This window comes from Hibiscus syriacus, unplaced genomic scaffold (genome assembly GCF_006381635.1).
Source record: "Hibiscus syriacus cultivar Baekdansim isolate YM2019G1 unplaced genomic scaffold, ASM638163v2 tig00111092_pilon, whole genome shotgun sequence".
Classification (NCBI taxonomy): domain Eukaryota; kingdom Viridiplantae; phylum Streptophyta; class Magnoliopsida; order Malvales; family Malvaceae; genus Hibiscus; species Hibiscus syriacus.
In genome coordinates, this window is record NW_024062979.1 from 113472 (window position 1) to 133424 (window position 19953).

Below are 19953 nucleotides of genomic sequence, written 5' to 3' on the forward strand. Positions count from 1 at the left end.
TTAATATTTTATCTAAAATTCAGAGGCCAAAATAATTTTCTATCTAAACTTCAGGGTCATATTAAAATTAAACACCTTACAAATGTGCCAAAACTAGTGATACTTAATATATCATTGACTAATATATTTTAAATTGACAATACAAGTGAACAAAATATTATATAATATATCAATAACATAAGTAGGTCTATAAATGAACCGAATAAACACGAACAGGGGAATGTCTATATTTGTTCGTTTAACTTTAACCGAACAAATGAACGAACATGAACATAAACAAACAAAAAAATTCTTGTTTGTGTTCGTTCATGTTCATTCATTTAAATGATAAATGAACAAAAATGAATAAATATAAATGAACGGATGTAAACGAACACAATAAATGAACATAAACAAACATAAATGAACAAACATAAACAAACATAAACCACAACAACAATAATCACATAAAATTCATTATTATAAGTTGCAACTTCATAGTTAATTTGTATTTAATTGTTTTGGGCATTTTTATTTGTATTTAAAATTAATTGAATTTTAAAATATTAATAGGTATCATATTAAAATTTATTGTGCCTTAATATTTTAAATGAGTTTAGAGAGACTGGGCTAAACATAAATGAATAAACATAAACGAACGAACATGAATGAACATAAATGAACGGACATATTATCAAACATTCATGAACGTAAATGAACGACCGAGCCCACTGTTCGTGTTCATCCATTTAATTAAATGAACACAAAATATTTTTCATGTCCGTTCGTTTAATAAATAAATGAACTTTCAGCCGAACGGTACTCAAACAATTCGCTGAACGTTCGATTCATTTACGTGCCTAAACATAAGTGATCAAAACGTTAATTTTTTTTTAAATTTCGATGATCAAAAGTGATTCCTTACAAAACAAAGATGTCCGTTTTTTATAGTTTACCCTATTTTTAAAGAAAGTATCACGCATTAAATTTTAGCTTAACCCCTTAACCTACAAAAAACGTTCTAACTTCCTAATTATCCTTCTCGGTCTGTTTATCTGTTCCAACAAACCATGACTACATCCGACAAAAACATAATCCGTTCGGAGAAGACCGGTCCGGCGTTCAGGTCGGCATTCGAGGTTCTCGACGGAGATGGCGATGGGAAGATTAGTGGAGAAGATTTGAAGGGATTCTTTGAAGCTGCGTTTTCCTTTCCCAACGCTGCTTTCCACGACGTCGACGACGAAATGATCGGAGCGATGATTTCGTTGGCGGATTCCAACAGCGACGGGTTCGTCGAGTACGATGAGTTCGAGAGAGTTTCGGGGTTGTTGGAGCCAAAACAAACGGCGGCGGGGTTTGAGGTGATGGGGGATGCTTTTAAGGTTATGGACAAAGATGGAGATGGGAGATTGAGCTATGAGGATTTGAAAGATTATATGGAATGGGCTGACTTATCTGTTGAAGACGAAGATATCAAGGCTATGATCAGATTTGGTGGCGATGAAAATGATGGTGTTTCTTTCGATGGTTTGCTTAAGATTTTGGGTGTTGATTTTGGTGCATATAATTAGAAATTAGTTGTTCAAATTGTGGGATTTGTCCTCATATTTCTTTTATATTTTACTTATCCTTATTGTTGTATTGATTGAGAAATCCGATAAGGAATGGATAGAATAGCGAGGGACCCTTCTAAAAAACTTAAAATTACTATATATTTTAAAATATATATATGTATTTTTATTGAAAATATATTTTTTCCGCCTAAAAAATTATAAATTTAAGGGTGTCCCTTTGAAATTTTAAAAGTTCAAGTTTATTCCCTAACATAAAATTATGCGTTCGTTCCTAGATCTAATGAACCCATAATCATCTCTTAAATTTTAAATTCTTATATAATTTATATATCTTTTATTAATAGTTAATTTTTATATTGTATGCATTTACATCTCTTAACATAAAAATCATACATCCATGTTCCATTATATTGATAATTTATTTTCTGCATATTCTTTTTAATTTTTCCTTTATATATATATATATATATATATATATATATATTAATTTTCTAATTATTTTCTAATTATTTTTAACGATTTGGTGATATGATAACCCAAAAATGGTAGCATGTCAAAGTCTTATTATGTTGGGATTTATGAAACTCAATTGATCAACCGAAAAAGTGTCAAGAGGGGGTGAATTGGCCAAATAAAAATTTTGGGAGTATGGAGAGAAAGGATAGGAAATTTGCACAACGATTTAGAGTGGTTCGACTTTTCAACTAAGTCTACATACACTACCTTAGCTCAACACTAAGGATTTTCTAACAAATTTACTAATTTGTTCTTTATTTTTCTAGGCTCAAGAGTAATCTTTTACAATTCCCTAGTTTTCAATGGCTAAACTAGAACCACAACCCATTTTACAAAAAAATAAAGAATGTAAACAAGAAAACCTCTAAAAGGTAGGAGTTTATAATTTAAGCTCACCAAAACACCTATGTACAAGAGAAAAGGAAAAATAAGAATGAAATAGTTTTTCTCTTAATGTGGATTACTTGGATAGGTGTTGTAATATTCTTCAAGTGTCTTGAACTTTATTTTATATGTTAGAATGTGTTTGTGGACGTTTCTAGTCGTTGAGGATGTTTTGGAGCCGTTGGGATTAAAAATCTGCAAAAAATTAAATTGTCCAGACACAAGAGTATCAATACTCGGGCTGGGACTATCGGTACTACTCTAATGAAAACTAGCTGTTATATGACCTTTGGACAGGGAGTATCGATACTAGGGTTTGGAGTATCGATACTACTACAAAGTAGTATCGATATTCCTTAGAGTATCAGTACCAACTTTGGCTACTGGAATCTTAACACATTTAAAATCAAAGGACAATATCGGTACTACCAAGAGAGTAACGATACTTTCCTTACTTTGGGTATCAATACTACAAAAACAATATTAATATTGTTCATGTGGTATCGATACTGTAAGTACATTATCGGTACTGTTAGTCTTGAAATTCATTTTGTGTTAAAATTCAAGTTTTATGAACTTTGAATTATAATTGAAAACTTTGTATAAATTCAATTTAATCTAGAAACATTTTGCCCTTAAATTTGTTATATCAAAATAGGTTAAACATATTATTTAGTTTATAGTTAAATTTTAAATTTGTTCAATTGATTGAAATCATTAACGAAAGGCTTAAATTAATTGTTTAATCCATCTCACGTGGTTTCTATACTATATAGTTTTAACTATAAATTTTGGTCATAAAAATCATAGTTTAAGTTTTACTTTCGATATTATTTAATTATGGAGTCGATCATTATATTACTATAATCCTAATCCCCTGAACCCTTGTTTTGTATATATTTACCGAAAAATAATAGATATTCTCAATCATCTATTTCACTTATCCAAAGATCTTGAAAAGATATAAAATTAAAAAATTTACATTATATGTAAGTGGATTCTCATATATATATATATATATATATATATATCCGCTTTGAACTCTTTTTTTTTAGAACAAATTAGATAGGAGTAGGGATGGACATGTGACTCGAACCATTTTAATCTGATCCGACCCAATTAGGTTGGATTTTTTTTTTAAATTTCGAGTTCGGATCAGGTCGGGATTTAATGGACAGCCGAAACCAACGAGTTACCAACAAGGATATCATCCGTGCCATTAAAGACATTAGCAACGTCCCTATTATCCGTCTTGAACTCTTTTTAGTGCAACTTAATTTTTCGATTATATTTTAAATTTATTGAATGATTTAATTAAAAGAGAATATTATTCTTTTTAGAGAATCCGAATTTGAGCAGTTGTATATACAATATATGTATATTATTATTAATTGACTAAAAAATCGAACATTTATTATTTTATAATTACTTCAAACATTTATTATTATCCTTGTTTAAACAAATAATAACAATTAAAAGTGATAGTGTTTATTATGTTTAATTGGTTTACAAATTTTACAAAGGAGTCAAAATTAGTTGTTTTTTTTTATCAATTAAGTTAGTCATTCATTAATGATCGGTTGTTCCACTAAAATAATATAAAATTATATTTATTAACAATCTTGATTGCAACTTGGTATGTGATATGACTTGAATGAGATCCACAATTTTCCCATATTATAAGTAAAATAAGAAACAATACCATGGAATCAATTATTATAATATATAGTTAGATAAATATAGAAAATCTATATATAAACTCTAGGTGATAAATTTATTTATTAATACGAAGAATTAATTTTATCGAGTTTTGATAATTCATCGAATTTGAGATTTTGTCTCGAACTCTTCAAACTTTTAGAATTCATATCAAGATGAAAGTTTTCTTTATAATGAATTAACTATCCCTATACATAAATATAAGAAAGTACGATTAGAAAAGTTATTCACGAGAATTCCTCTTATATTCTTCTATTTTTTATATTAGTGAGAATTTTTATTTTTCTTTTTTTCCATAATTTTTTCTAAAAGATTTTTTTATATAAATTTGATTATTATATTTTTGGTTACCTTTTTTAACAAATATATTATTATCTTCTAGCAAGTATTATCATATTTAAATATAGATATTCTTTATCAATCTAACTGTATATTATAATAATTGATTTTATATTACACAGCAGACCAAATAACGCATATATCAAACACAAATATCAATTAAAACTGAAGGTTTCTTTCTGGGAACTTAATCAACATGTGTGCCATACATGGCTGATATTCTAACATGTTAATTAATCCATTGTTATTCTCGGACCATACACACACATATATTTATATCTAAACAAAGTCTTGACAAGTTTCAAGCATCAAAACTTGCGACTATGGTGTTTTCTTGGGCTTCGGAGCATAAGGATTGTCTTCATTTATGTAGACATGATGGACTCGATCGTGCGGATGGGTATTACCTCCGTACTGACCGAACGTCGGGTTAGTGTCGTCGTCTTCCTCGTCAGCCAAACTCGCAGAAGTACCTCTGCCAGCGTCGGCTTTTCGACCAAGACGGCTACCGGCTACGAGCTCGTCGTCGTATGGACGGGATATGCCTCCATCAACTCCCAGAGTTGTCAAGAGCAAAACCAGGGCAAGAAAGATCATCACTGAGTTCTTCATGATCATAAAAACTGTTTTTGTTTTAGCACCTGAAAACAAACAATTAGTTTCAAATTTTCCATATAAATACTTTTTTCTAGGGTTTATGAGAATAAAAACAGAAGTGATGAAGAAGAGAGAAACAGAACGTAGCTAAGTATATATGTATATATACATACCACATTCTTGGATGAGAAAAATATTGAGTGTGAGGAGGGAAGAACCCTGGGGTTAGGGTTTTATAGCCATAGATGGGGATTCTGTTTAGAGTTCATCGTGGTTGTTTTTTTTAGCACTAAGAGGTTACAAGGTCAGGTGGGGGTACCACAATGTTGCAAAATCATTGGTTCAGGGCTATATGCACAAAACTTTGTAATTATTATTAATTGTAATAATTTACTCTTTTATGATTTTCCATTTGTAGATGCAAGTTGGGTAATTGACTATTAGTTAGGGTACAGTACACAAATGGTAATCAATTATATGACATTGTTTTGTTGAATTATCTGACTATTAAAAGTTATAAAATGATCACCTGACTATTCATATGTTCCAAACTCATCCTTTTTTGTTAAAAATTTGATGACAATTTGAGTTGGATGTTAACTTATTGATTGATATATGATAGTCGTTTGAAATTTTGGGATCAGATTTTATCATATCACAGATAGCAAGTTAACGTCCAGCTCAAACCATCGTCAATTTTTTAATAGAAAATTACAAATTAGGAACATATGAACTAATCTGATTGCATTGTAAACGAACCATAACAAGGGATTAAACTACCGAAAGACCACCGATAATCGCAAATCAGAATTGAGCGTCGTGAGAAAATTATCTACGAACACAAATTGTGTATCCAAGTTTAATATTAGGGTCTATGTAACGCCCCAAAATACGGGTTAGAAGTTTCCATTTTTTATTGGGCCTTAGAATAATTTTCCCTTAGTTTATGAAGCTTTGGACCCAATGGGATTTGGTTTGGGCTTAAGATGAAAGTGAGAGGACCAAATGAGTAATTAACCTAATTATTCAAACAAAGGATGAAACCCTTTATTGTTTGATGATACAATATGATATCACGTCAATTGCACCGTTCTCTTTTTCATCCCATGCTTGTCTTCTTCCTCTCTACTCTTTGTTTTCATTTCTCTTCAATAACCAAACAAAGTTAGAAGTTTAAAGACAAGCCCGATCCTGATATTTTAAGGACCCTAGGTCAGGACGTGATAACAAGAAGACAAGTGGAGCCCACACCTGGTTCTCCTCACAATCATCAAAATGGAGCCCATTGGATTACCATGTTTCCGAGTGTTTGAAATAAAAAAAAATGATGTTTAAAAATAATTTTTTAATTATTAAACACTTAAAAATATTTTAAAAAATGGACCCTTTATATTGTGTCTGCAAACACCGAACATTACACGCGTAATGTAAGACAAAAGTAGTCAATATCACAATTTACTATAAATATGATAGTTTACTATAAAAATAAAGGATATTTACAATGTTTTCGAGTGTTTGAAATAAAAAAATAATGTTTAAAAATATTTTTTTAATTATTAAACTTAAAAATATTTTTAAGAATGGGCCCTCTAAACCTGGGCCCTAGGCGGTCGCCCTCCTCAACTATGCTCAGGGCCGGCCCTGTTTAAAGAAATTCAAGCTTCCATTGTGAATTCCTAAGGTAGATTCATAATCCTCATCCTTCAAGCTTTCATTCAAACCCACTTTGGTAAGATTTGACTTAGTTAGCCAAAAATAGGTTTTAGTGGGGGTTTGTAGAATCCTAAGTTTTGGTTCGTTTTATGAGATTTAAGTTGTAAGAAAACGTTTTTAGCATCTTCCTAAGGTTTAAAATGAGCTAACAACTCATTAAACTTGTTTTGATTAGTGCAAGAGCAAGGGGAGAACTCAAAGGCTAGAGGCAAGGAAAAGTTAGTCTTTGGGTGATTTGGGAACGTTTTTCAGTCACCTAGGTTACACAATTCTAACTTGTCCATACCACATGTAGGCCATTTAATATGCATGGAAGGTATGTTTAGCTCATGAAAGCATGCTAGAGTAAATTCATGGTGAAATCCGTATTTGTTGTTTGCAAGCATGAAAGTTGATACCTTTTGACCTCTAAGACCTCTAATAAGACTTTAAAAATGTTTGCTAGTCCTAGGGGAGTTAATCAGTGAGTTTTGGGTGTGATTTTGTGCTCAAAACAAAGCACTTCAGCCCGTCAGTATCGGTATTGTTCTTACAGTACCGATAATGTTCTTCGTGAGAGGCCAAAATAAGGCTATTTTGTAAGGGAAATATCGATACTCTATGCAGGGATATCGATACTCGAGGTCTAGTATCGATACTCGGAGGCTTAGTATCGATACTGAGGCATTTTTAAAAACAACGAAGGCAAATTTAGTATCGATACTCATAGGAGTATTGATACCCAAGGTAGAGTATCAATACTCCCCATCGGAGTATCGATATTGATGCATTTTTCAAAACATCGAAGAAAATTTTGGTATTGATACTCAGGTGGGTATCAATACCCAAGGGTCAATATCAATACTGTTGGCCCCGTATCAGTACCATCACTGATTTTTGGGTAATTTTGGTTTGTTGGTTCGGGGGTTTGAGCTTGGGTGTTTTGAGTTCATATACGCTACAAGTATTCAATGCAAGTGAAAACAAACAAGTTAACTAATTTCTCACCTAGAAATCAAACAAGATAGGATGACATAAGATTGACCTTTATATGATGCCCGAGAAACGGCTAGGACATTCGAGTTACTCTAGCATTATGACAATCATCATTTGTTTGTGAATATCCATATATTTTCTGTTGGTACGCATTTGATGCACGTAAATTTTGGGTCATGCCAATATGAATTTCGATGCACATAAATTTCTAAATCGTACTTTATGCTCAACTAGGTTCGAAATGTGAACTTTCGATGCAATTACATTTCGGTCCTCACCCCGAGCTCTCGAGTATTCTATATAGACTAAGGGCTATAAGTTCCGATGCACGTAAATTTTGGTTCTTACCCTGAAGTTATCATATTCTAGATAGGATAGTGTGTTGTTCGTGATGCACGTAAATCCTTCTGACCACACCACTTGGCTTATCTCATATTTTGTTATTTACTTATGTATGTTTATGACTTTGCACACCGGCATATTCATGAAATGAATGCATATAATATTGCATAGTTATTTTTGTGGTACTAAGCTTGTGAGCTCAACGTATGGAATATGTTTCCGTGCGCAGGTTAGTAGAGGATCGTCGAGGAGCCTATTACATTAGTACATTCCAGGTCATATGTTTGCAGAGTATGTCTCGAGTCTATTTTAGTGTGCATGTATTTGTATGGACCTTTTTATGACCGAGTCATAACTCTATTTTCATTTATACTCTATGGATGTATTTGTACGTGTTGGGAGACTCTCATATTTTGTAAACTTGATTTCGATTCTGCTTAATTAATGATGAATAATTTTGATGTTATTAAATGTTTTAAAAAAGAAATTTTTGGGTTAATCATTTCGGTGGTTCCGTGTGGCATCGTAATCCATTGATCTTCCGGTCGGATTGGATTAAGGTGTTAAAGTCTAAAGTATGGAAGATCAACGAGATAACAAATAGGTGTCATCTTGCTGATCAGTCAATACGACATCAAATCCAGTTCTGAAAAAAGATCAAACAACCGAAAACGTGTCATAAAAGTAAAAAAAAATGTCACAAAGGCATAGTTATTAGACACTAAAAACACAAAAACATAAACATTCATATGAGAAAGTAAATACCCTAATAATTATATGTTTCTACTATTATTAATTATATCCAAACATACTTTTAATAAATTACTTAATCGTGTATTATCCAAGCTACAACAATGGTTAAGGGACTTGTTCTTCTTTGAGGTCCCAAGTTTGAGCACCACATATGTCAAGGGTATAAACGTCCATTGTCAAATGATTGAGAATCTTTAAACAAATATTGTCTGCTATACTCCCTTATATATACAAAATAAATCAAAAAATTACTTAATCGTATCATTAATTTAACTCAAGGAAAAAAATCATGGTTATCAAAATCGGACCGGATCGGCCTGTTCAACTGGTTGAACTGTGAACCGGTGGCCTATCCGGTCCGGTTACCTCACAAAACCGGTCTGGCAATGAACCGGCTGAAAACGGTAAAACCGAGGTGAACCGACTGAAAATCGGCAAAGCCGGTTTGAACCGTCGGTTCACTTTTTTTCTTTTTTAAAAAAAATTAAACCAAACGACGTCGTTTGTTCAACGAGCCAAGTCAAATTCGAGTATTGTTGAGCTCGACCCGAACTCGAAAACTTTAAAAGTAAGCTCAACTCGACTTAAAAACCCAAGAGCTAAAAATTATCAAGTTCAACTCGAACTCAAAATATAATATTAAAACTTGAACTCGAAAAGGCTCGAACTCAAAAAAAAATTAAAAGTTCGATTGAAGCCTAAAATTTGAGCTCAATTGAAGCGAAAGAATAGTTTGCTATATGCTCACCAAAAGGCTCCATGATTTTGAATGTCAAATTACCTCTATTATTTATAGAAGTAAGTTGGGATGCTCTTCTATGTTTCTCAGTCATGTGGGATTGTTTTTTTCTCATATTTTTACTCTTTAAACTTTTGGGATGCTCTTCTATTTTTCTTAGCCATGTGAGATTGTTTTTTTTTAAAATAAACCAAATGACATCATTTGTTATGATTTTTTTAAGCCACAATTTTATTTTTTTTATTATAGTTATATAATTATATTTATTATTTAATATGTTTTACCTTAAATATTATGTTGTAGTTGATTTGAATCATTTTGTTTCAGTTGCTTTTATGGTTTTTAATTTATATATGTTATGACTTGTGATATTTTTATACCTTTTAATATTGTAAACTTAAAAAAATTGTTACATATATATTAATATTACTTTGAATATTATGTAAAATTTAAAAAAAAAATTATTTTGGTTGAACCCGGTTGAACTAGCGAACTAGTACCTTCACCGGTTCAATGTCCGGTCCGATTTTAAAAACATTGAAAAAATAGTAATTTTCAAGTATTTAGAACTCAAATTTTATTAATATTTTAATTTTTTTTAAGTATTTGGACTTCTAAAACCACGTGTATCATGTATACTTTCGAAAAGTTTGGCTCATATGGACGTTTCGGTAATTTCATTCATAAAGAGTATTTTGATAATTTAACACATAAAAGTATTTTAATAATTTAACACATATGCAAGTATTTTGACATATAGAACTTCAATCTAGGCCTAATGTATCATTTTAGTGGATGAGTCTACGGTAAATGCCATTTACCGATGTATACCACTAACGTTAGATACCACTATACACTACTAAATTGTTATATGTTTTAAATATTTGAGGGATTTAAGTTGTAATTAATCATTTTTAAGATAAAACTTCAACAATGATAGGATTTTAACTGTCGTTCTGTTTTTCAATCAGTTTTGAATTTTAAATATCATTTAAATTAACAAGTATTTTTTAGATAATATTTTAATTATTAATTTAATTCAACAATAATTTTATAAATTTATAGTGGTTGGAGGGTTTTTCATATTCCCAAAATATTAACTCGTTTCTTCTTGTTATTAGCAAAATAAAAGTCAAATTCAGAACATAAAAATAAGATAATATCAGGCATTATAATAATTCCGAACGTTAAGAGAAACCAAAACCAGCACCATAGTTGAAAACTAAAAAAAAAATAACACTTCCTATATTTAAAGCCTTAAAAGATACAAACTATTTATATGATCATAGCAAGATGTAATCACGGACGGAGTCAGAATTAAATATTGGCAGGGGCCGAAATATTATACAATTTAAGAAAAATATAAAGATTTATTAGGTAAAACTCGAAATTCAACATGAACTAAACGATCTTAGTGATTAAGGGATTGTTGTTATCCTTAAGGTCCTGAGTTCAAGCACGTGTGTAGGGGTATGAGCTTTCATTGTCAAATAGTTGAAAGTCTTTGTACATATATTACCTTGTATTCACCTTAAATTTAAAAAAAAAAAACTCAAAAATTAAAAGACAACTTCTAATTTGTCTAATAATTTAAGCTTACAATGACTTAAATTGTAATTAGACCAAAAATTTGATAACATAGACTTGTCATTCTTTAGTTCGACCATACTTGATTAAATATTTAATATTTTTTAAATTTAAATATTTATTTTTACATGAACCAAAATATTATTAAACTAAAATTATATCAAATATATAAATTTTAATAGGAGTCGAGGCTCCCTTGGACGGAGCTCCGTCCCTGGATGTAATAACCTTTTATATGACTACATTGGGATGTATAAAGTTAAAATTTCTAGTGGGATGAAGCACTAGGTTCCTTGAGCAATGTCAGAAGTTCAAATACTGGCGTTTGAGAATATAACAAATTGGGTTGGGAGGGTTACCCTCGCATTTGCAGTACCCGATCTGGATTAGTCGGTCAATAGATCAGATGGGACAACGAACAATGCATAACTTTAAAATGTCACCTGACTTTATATGAATTTATAGGAATGCCCTACAAGTTAAGAAAAACATGTAAAATCCTTCTAAAAAAAATAGATCCAATTTCAATGATTTTACTCTTATGTGCTATATCCCTCGCCGACCTTATACTCCACAGCGAAAACCTGATCAAGATGGAAACAAGTTTCACGATGTTTGATGTCTTGTTTGGGCAAAGGTAAAACGCGTAGGGATTTGCGAGAAGACGAACGGCGTCGGCAGTTGATCGTTGACGGCAAAATTGATTGAAAAGAAAACGGGTTAATATTTTGGGAATATGAAAAACCCTCCAACCACTATTAGTTTATATAATTATTGTTAAATTAAATTAATAATTAAAATATTATCCAAAAACTACTTTTTAGTTTAAATAATATTTAAAATTCAAAATTGATTGAAAAAACGGAACGGCAGTTAAAATCCCATCATTGTTGACGTTCTATCATAAAAAGGATTAATTGCAACTTATATCCCTCAAATTTCTAAAACATATAAAAATATAATAGTGCATGGCGGTATCTTGCGTTAGTAGTACACGTCGGTAAATGACATTTATTGTATAATTTTCCCATTTTAGGAGTGTGGGGAGACACAAACTAGATCCGGATATGTATTTTGGGTCATTTGGCTGTAAAATGACTCGGAAAAGTCACATTAAGACCTTGCTTTTAAAACAAGGGTAAATTATGTGTTTAGTACGTAAACTATCAATTTTGGTCCATTTTAGTATCTAAACTTCCATTTTTTTATAATCATATCTAATACTTAGTTTTTGTTTCATTTTAGTGTCCCGCCGTTAAAAACTTTAGTTTTTGTTTCATTTTAGTACTTTCGTTCAAAATTTAACATTAAATTTTGAAAAGATTGAAAGGTTAGGTACAAAAATGGACCAAAACTGATAGTTTAGATATTAAACTCATTATTTTTTTAACGGAGAATATGAAAATGAAATGAAGACTAAATGTTAGGTATGATTTTAAAAAAATGAAAGTCTAGATACTAAAAAGGATTAAAATTGATGGTTTAGGTACTATATACATAATTTACCCTAAAATCAAAGGGTCAGTTTCAAAATGTGAGGGTCAATTTTAAATCAAGCCCGAAACACAAGGCTTGGTTTTGAGCTATTGGAATTTCAGTTTCGGTATCAGAACTCTCGATTTCGAAATCCACACTTCAAAACTCAAAAGTTGAGTTGGAGAATACCCAAAGGCATCCCAACTTGAAATCGAAACCTTCAAACATTTCTTATATTTTTAATTTTTTGACTGTCGGAGGTCTTCCACGGAAGCTACTCTCAACCTGGCGTTGGGGGCAGCCTACTATCCTACCTCCTATTACCCCATTGCATATGGGAATTGGGTTTTGTTGTTGTTGTTGTTTTAATAAGCAGTGAATGAATGGATTTGAGTCCAGTTAAGTTTTGATCGACCCGAATTTCATCTAAATATTTTATCTTTTTGTGTCACTCAATCAAACTAGAATTTAAGAAGGTTCCACTGACTTGTTTTTTTTTTTTGAGGTAAAATGTCAAATCCAAACCGTCATATATATATATATATAATTTTTAATTTTATTACGTAAAATAAGGGTCTAATTGAAAAAAATAAAGATATGTATTATCGCAACTATCTCTAAATATACAAGAGATAATTATACTATTATCTTGAGTTAGGTCAAATATTTTTCACCCTAAATTCAACCGATCCGATAAAAAAATAACCCTATAAAATTGGGTAAAGTCAAAACTAGGGTTGTAAATGAGCCGAGTCGAGCTTGAGTATTGTTGAGTTCGACTCGAAAACTCACAAGCCTAAAATTTTCAAGCTCGACTCGAACTCGAAAACTGAAACTCGTAAAAGTTTGAAAAGCAAAAAATCTTAACTCAATTAAAGCTTCAAACTCGAGCTCGAACCTAAAATTTAAATACATAAAAACTTTATACTGCAATTAAAAAAAACCAACACATAAATGTTAATATCAAGTAGCTCGAGTCGAGTATCAAGTAGCTCGTTTTGGCTCGTTAAGAGCTCGAGTCGAGCTCAAACTTTGACCGAGTTAATCTCGAGTAGTTCGCGATCTGTCTCGTCTGATTTACAGCCCTAGTCAAAACTCATTGAGTTTGGATCTGGGTCCTATAACTATCCCTAGCTACTAGCATTTTTGTGCTCAGTCTTTTTCAGCCAGGCCCATTTCATGAAAGTAAGCCTTTACTCTTAGGGGGAGTTTGGATTAAGGAAAATATCATTATCAAGGGGAATAATATTTTTCAGAATCATATACTCATGTTTGATTCAAAAATATTCCCACCAGGAGGTAGTGAAACATTACCTACAGTACTTTTTTTACATTGTATTCCTAGGAATCTCATTCCCCCTTTTCTTAGGAATTAGATAATTCCCTCCACTTTTGACAATAGTACCCCTAAATAATACAATTATTTCAAAATGATCATTTCTTTTGTATATAATTACACGAGTATAAATCTATTTTATTTATTTTTAATACTTATTATAAAATAATATGATGCATAGAAAAATAAAATAAATCACTTTTTATTTTATTTTATTTTGATTATTTTTAAGTTTGTGTTCGATTCAAATTTTATTTTTGTATATGTTTTGTTACATGTATTATTTAGGATTAATTTTCATAAAAGGATTTCATATTATATTTTTTAGTATTTTCTATTAATTTTTCATATAATTTGATATGATATTTTTTTGTACAACTCATACATGTAGCATAAATAAAAAAGTGTAACAATTAACACATACTTACACCGACGTACATATGTTTATTTCCCAACCTAAAAATAAATATATACTTACACAGGTGTAAGTATGTACATATCTCGATATTTTAGTACCTAAAAATAAATACATAATTATATTGGTGAAAATATGTTTTAATATTTTTAAATAAATAAATAATTAATGATAAAAATATATATTAAATTATTTGTGTACATTTTTTATTAAAAATATTAAATTTAGAAATAATAGTTATATTTTCTATGAACTTTCATGTAAATATGTTGACTATAATATTGAGAATTATATTTATTAAAAAAAAATATATATCTCAAGGATAATTTGATAAAACATATATTTTCTTATCTTATATTCATTCAACCAAACATTATAATTTTATATCTATTTCAAACAAGGTAATACGACATTCTCAGTAATATGTTAACTAATGTAATATTCCGATAATCTCATTTTCAAAGTTAATCTTACATTTTATGAACCAAACGACCCGTTAAGCTCAATTAAGAGCCTAAATTTACGTAACTATAATTGTTAATAACTATTTAATCACCTATAAATAGGCCCATTCCTCCTGGTAAATTTGAACTTGAAAACCTCCCGCCCAAAAAGGAGATTGAAATAGAGCGAGATTTGAAAAATAAATGAAAGAAAAAGAAAATCGAACTCCGCGAAAAGAACACCCACGATCATCAGATCTCGTCAGTCGCCGGCCAAATGATTCTCCGGCGAAGAGAATCCCAAAGAAGGCCAGTGTTTCTGATGACCAATAATTTCTCATTTCCATCTGCATTTGCGAGCTCATTTATTCATTTATTTAGTTGTTATTGTTGCAGAATGCTAGAAAGAGTTTGACCGAAGCTTTCATTTCACCGATAGAAGATGTTTTACTTGATATTTCTGAAGTGTCCATTGATTTCTCTTCGATTTCTGCTTTTTCAGATGCTAATTTCAACATGGAGAACGCTGAGGTACGAGTTACTTACGTAGCTTTCTATGATGTATGTATTTGAGTAAGAATTGCTGGAGGATGAGTAACTGCATACGTTTCAGTTAATTATTCATCTGAATGTGCGAATAAGCTTAATCTCTATTATTGCTTCCAAGGATGAATCCTACTTTTTTTTTTAATTTTAAATTCCTCAATTTTTTTATATATTTCATGCTCATCGTAAAAATTTATTATTATATTTTGAAAATTGTGGTTAGATGAACAATAAATATATAATACGTAGGTTCGGTTGTTAAATTCTTTGCGTCTGTTTCAGGACCCTGTTATCCCATCGAATCCATTACTTTCAACTTCATTAGAAACGTTCATGTTATTTGAAATTGCTCCTTGTTCAAAGCTAAGCACTACTAACAAAGATGAACAAAAAGACTTCTCAAAGACTGGTTTAGCGGAAGTAGGGATTCTGGTGAATCTTCTAAAGCAAGCTCGACTTCAAGCATTGAATTCGGCTGACATGAAGAACAAATCCAAGAAGGTTCTAGATGCATTAATCGAGTTCATTATTAAAGAGTTCCACACTCTGCCCCAAGAGAGGGATAAGTTACCTGAAGTCTCTACAAATGCTTATTCCTGATTTCTCTGCTTCTTGCTTTGGGTTGTTGTGGTCGCGTTTTTTTCCCTCTATTTGTTCTGCCATTCAAGATCAGTTTCCTCTTTAACGGGACTGCAACCAACTTGAAGGTAATTCTTTGTTAATTGTATTTGAGTTTCAAATTTTTTATGATATGTTGCACTTTCAACGTGTATAGTCTTAATCTGATCATTTTATATTTGATTGAATAATGTGACTGGTATTACGCACATGATCTTATGTTTAGGGAGTGTAAACTTGGAATATTAGAAATTTACGGGTGCAAAATTACCCAGGTTCAGGGGGTGCGAAACTAGATCATCGATATAAATATTAAAAAAACCTAAAATATATAGGAATTTAAAATTTATAAGATCACGATCGCATCACAACATCCTTAGGTGGTTGCATATTTTAGGTAAATAGGTGTTAGTTCTTTTATTCAGATACTTGATTTTAGCTTTAGCTTTCAATTGATAGTAACTGAATACTTCATGCATGCGACAACTACGGTAGAGTCTGGTTGTAAAGATATGCATGTCTGTCCACCTTTATTTGTCAATAATTTGATGAATTGGTCAACAATTGAACTTTATAAAGAATTTGAAGCTATTTTTTGATCGACAGGTAACATAGATGGTGACACCAAATGAATCCTTATAAACTCTTTCTATGAAAGTTGTTGCCTGAGGGGACAAGCTAGTATATAATGTGACATTTTGATTAATCAGTCAATAAAAAGAAGCCTGACAGTAACTGGTAAAAGGCAGATATTGGACAATAAAATTGATTTCACTTGAGCATGTCAAGTAGGGCATTTTTTTGGGGGGAAAATTAGCTGGATTAAAGTGAAGAATTTGGTGTAATCCACAAAACTTTTGTTTGTTTATGAATGAGATAACGACTAATACCCACTTAAAAAATGAATAATACCACTAAATGTGTAGGTCTAGCTGCACATAAAGAGCTAAGATCTAGCTGTCCTTTAAAGCAACGCTTAGGATAATAATAATATTTTGTGTCATCAATGAGTGAAAGTGACATAATTATTGAATGCTTGCTTTTCATCAATAATTGTCTTTGTGCAAAAATTTGGATTAGTCATCAAGCTAGACCTTTCCAGCATTTAATTAATCTTAATTGACCCACTTTGTTTCTACTTAAGATGCTGCAATTTGCTTTTATTATCTTTCTTGGTTTGTTTATTATGGTTTCAAAGGTAGACTGAGAGGGGTAGCTCCGGTGCGGTAGAGTAAAAAACAGTTAAAATAAGGTGTTATCGATTTTATTATTGTGTTAAATAATAAAATCGGTAAAAATTACCGGAAATATTATTAGGTACTACCGGTTTTGTTATTATTGGGTGTTTTTTATCGGATTTTCGAAAAAAAATACCGGAAATATTATTAGGCTTAAAAAATGACCGGATTAACATAATAATTTAGGTAATTACCAGAAAAATTTAGGTAATTTCTACCGGTTTTATTATTTAAACGATAACAAAATCGGTAACGACTTATTTTAGCCGTTGTCATAACCATTTTTTTTAATCAATTAAATATTATTTTAAAAACGATTACGACTTTATTTTGGAAAAAATGGGTGATTTTGAATTGATTTGAATAAAATTAAAAAGAGTCGCCATCAACCTTTGGGTTAGGTAGGTCGAATACCTAAAAAACGTCTTTTAAAACAATTTTAAGAAAAATCATTTTTTAAGACAAGATTCGGTCTGCGTTACCAAAGATTCATTTAAATGGATTCGGGAGTCGGTTACGTGCGGGGAAGGGTAAACACCCCACAACGCCCAAAACTGGTACTGTGTCGCTTACACATCGTTATAAATGGTGGAAATTATAAATCAAATATAAAGTTAAAATATGATCTATTTATCGAACGTTAATTAATTTGCTACGAATTAAATAATTAGAGAAAATTATTTAACTCGAAAAGAAGTCTCGAAATTAGCAATCCTCCATCGGGAAAGCTAACTCGACTATTTCTCATCCATAAAGAATATTTCCCTCTTGATGCAATGTGAATCGAATATAAATAAATTGATGTTTGCATACAACAAAATAAATTGATTAACTAAAATGTGAATTGAATACAAATGCAAAATTTGAATTTGACATTTACATAAAATAAAATAAATTACTATTTAATATAACACACATTGCATCATTTGCACAAATTAATTAGTGAAATATAATCGACTTGTTGCAAGTTCCTATGTCGTTAAAATGCCGTATCGGATCGCACCACTTCGACCAAGTGATACTTTCCACGCTCATTCTACGCATACGTGTACTTACAAGTATTTGGACAATATTTAAATAAAGAAAAATGGAAATAAATAGAAATAGAAATATGTGAAATAAATATTTATATTTACAACAAATAAAATTAAGCATATTTAATTACATATGGTACAAATAAATACATAACATGAGAAAAGTACATACATAGGGGATTAAAAGAATGTTACACCCCAAAATATAAATGGCCAAAAAGTAAGTATTTAATAATTACAATGACTAATATGGTAATAATAAATTAAAGGGCTAAAACAGAAAAATAGAAAATTAAAAGACTAAAATAGCAAAACAGAAACGTAGGGACTAAAATAGTAATTAAACTGAATGTAAACTAGTGACTAAAATAAACAGATTTACAAATCTTAGAGTCAAATTTGAACATCAGCCAAAATATACAACATACAAAATCAGTGACTAAAATGAAACCACTACAAACATTGTGGCCAAAGTAAAATATGAGTATAATAACATTACATTTAATAATAGGACTAAAATAAAATATATATAACTGCAGAATACAATGTACAAATTTATAAAAATTAGCAACAGAAGATCTAGTGACCAAAATATAAACTATACGAACATGGTATACAAAATACAAAATACATAAACTGTAAGAGTGACCAAAATGTAACATGCATAAATATTAAGGCCAAATTAAAATATCAACAGAAACATAAAGGGCCGAACAGTAATTAAATAAAATAAACAGTGACTAAAATGGAATAATCATAAATTCATGGGCCAAATTCGAATATCAAAGGAAAATACACATTAAACTGAAACAGTGACTAAAACGAAATAAATATAAATATCACAACCAAATTATAATATCAGCAAACATAATATATAAATTAATGACTGAAATGCAATCATTAAAAACTAAAAGGCTCGAAATAAAACAATAATAATTTCATTAAATGACTTAAATAGAGCATTACAAAGGAGAAGGGACTTAAAGTGTAGTTACCCCATGCGTGAAATTACAGAATTCGTCCCTTCAAAACGACGCCGTTTTGCAAAAGCTATAAATAGCCCAAATAACTCCCAAACAGGCCATCTGTTTCATTTTTCCCCAGAGAAGAGAGAGAGTAAGAGAGACCGAGAGATGAGATCCAGAAACCGGTGGAGTCTCCACCGTGCCGGCCGCCTCTCGTCGGCGGTCACCGCCGTTCACCGGCGTCGGAGAGGAGAGAGGAAGGCATCATTCGAAACACCCTTTCACCCTGAGCATGGATCGGAGATCCGTTTGGCCTGAAAACGGCCCAAACTCCGTAGATCTACAACGGAACCTACGGTTTCTTCGACTCCGGCAGCCACTGGAATGACCTTGAACCGAGGTAAGGGCTTCGCCCTTTTCTTTCTCTATTAGTTTTCTTTCTTTCTTTTTTTTTATGAAAATCGAATGGGATTTTTCTCTGAAAACCGAATCCCACCTCTCTCCCTTTTTTCAACCGAATGTCCCCCCCTCAAAATTGGTACCTTTACTTGATTTATGGTCCATTTTGCTGTGTTTGGTGAGATGATGATGATGCTAGCGTAGGGATAAGGGTCCCTGATCTTGGTAGGGACAAATTTCCCGATTTATCGGGATTTAGGTAT

The 19953-nt window shown here is 31.1% G+C and overlaps 1 protein-coding gene across 1 annotated transcript; it reads left to right on the plus strand.

Annotated features, from left to right (window-relative positions):
• The first annotated feature begins 1013 nt into the window (after positions 1-1013).
• Positions 1014-1625, plus strand: LOC120152539 (calcium-binding protein CP1-like). Its single transcript, XM_039164740.1, has one exon. The coding sequence runs from the start codon at positions 1050-1052 to the stop codon at positions 1551-1553; it is 504 nt and encodes a 167-aa protein (XP_039020671.1). The 5' UTR covers positions 1014-1049; the 3' UTR covers positions 1554-1625.
• Positions 1626-19953: the final 18328 nt, after the last annotated feature.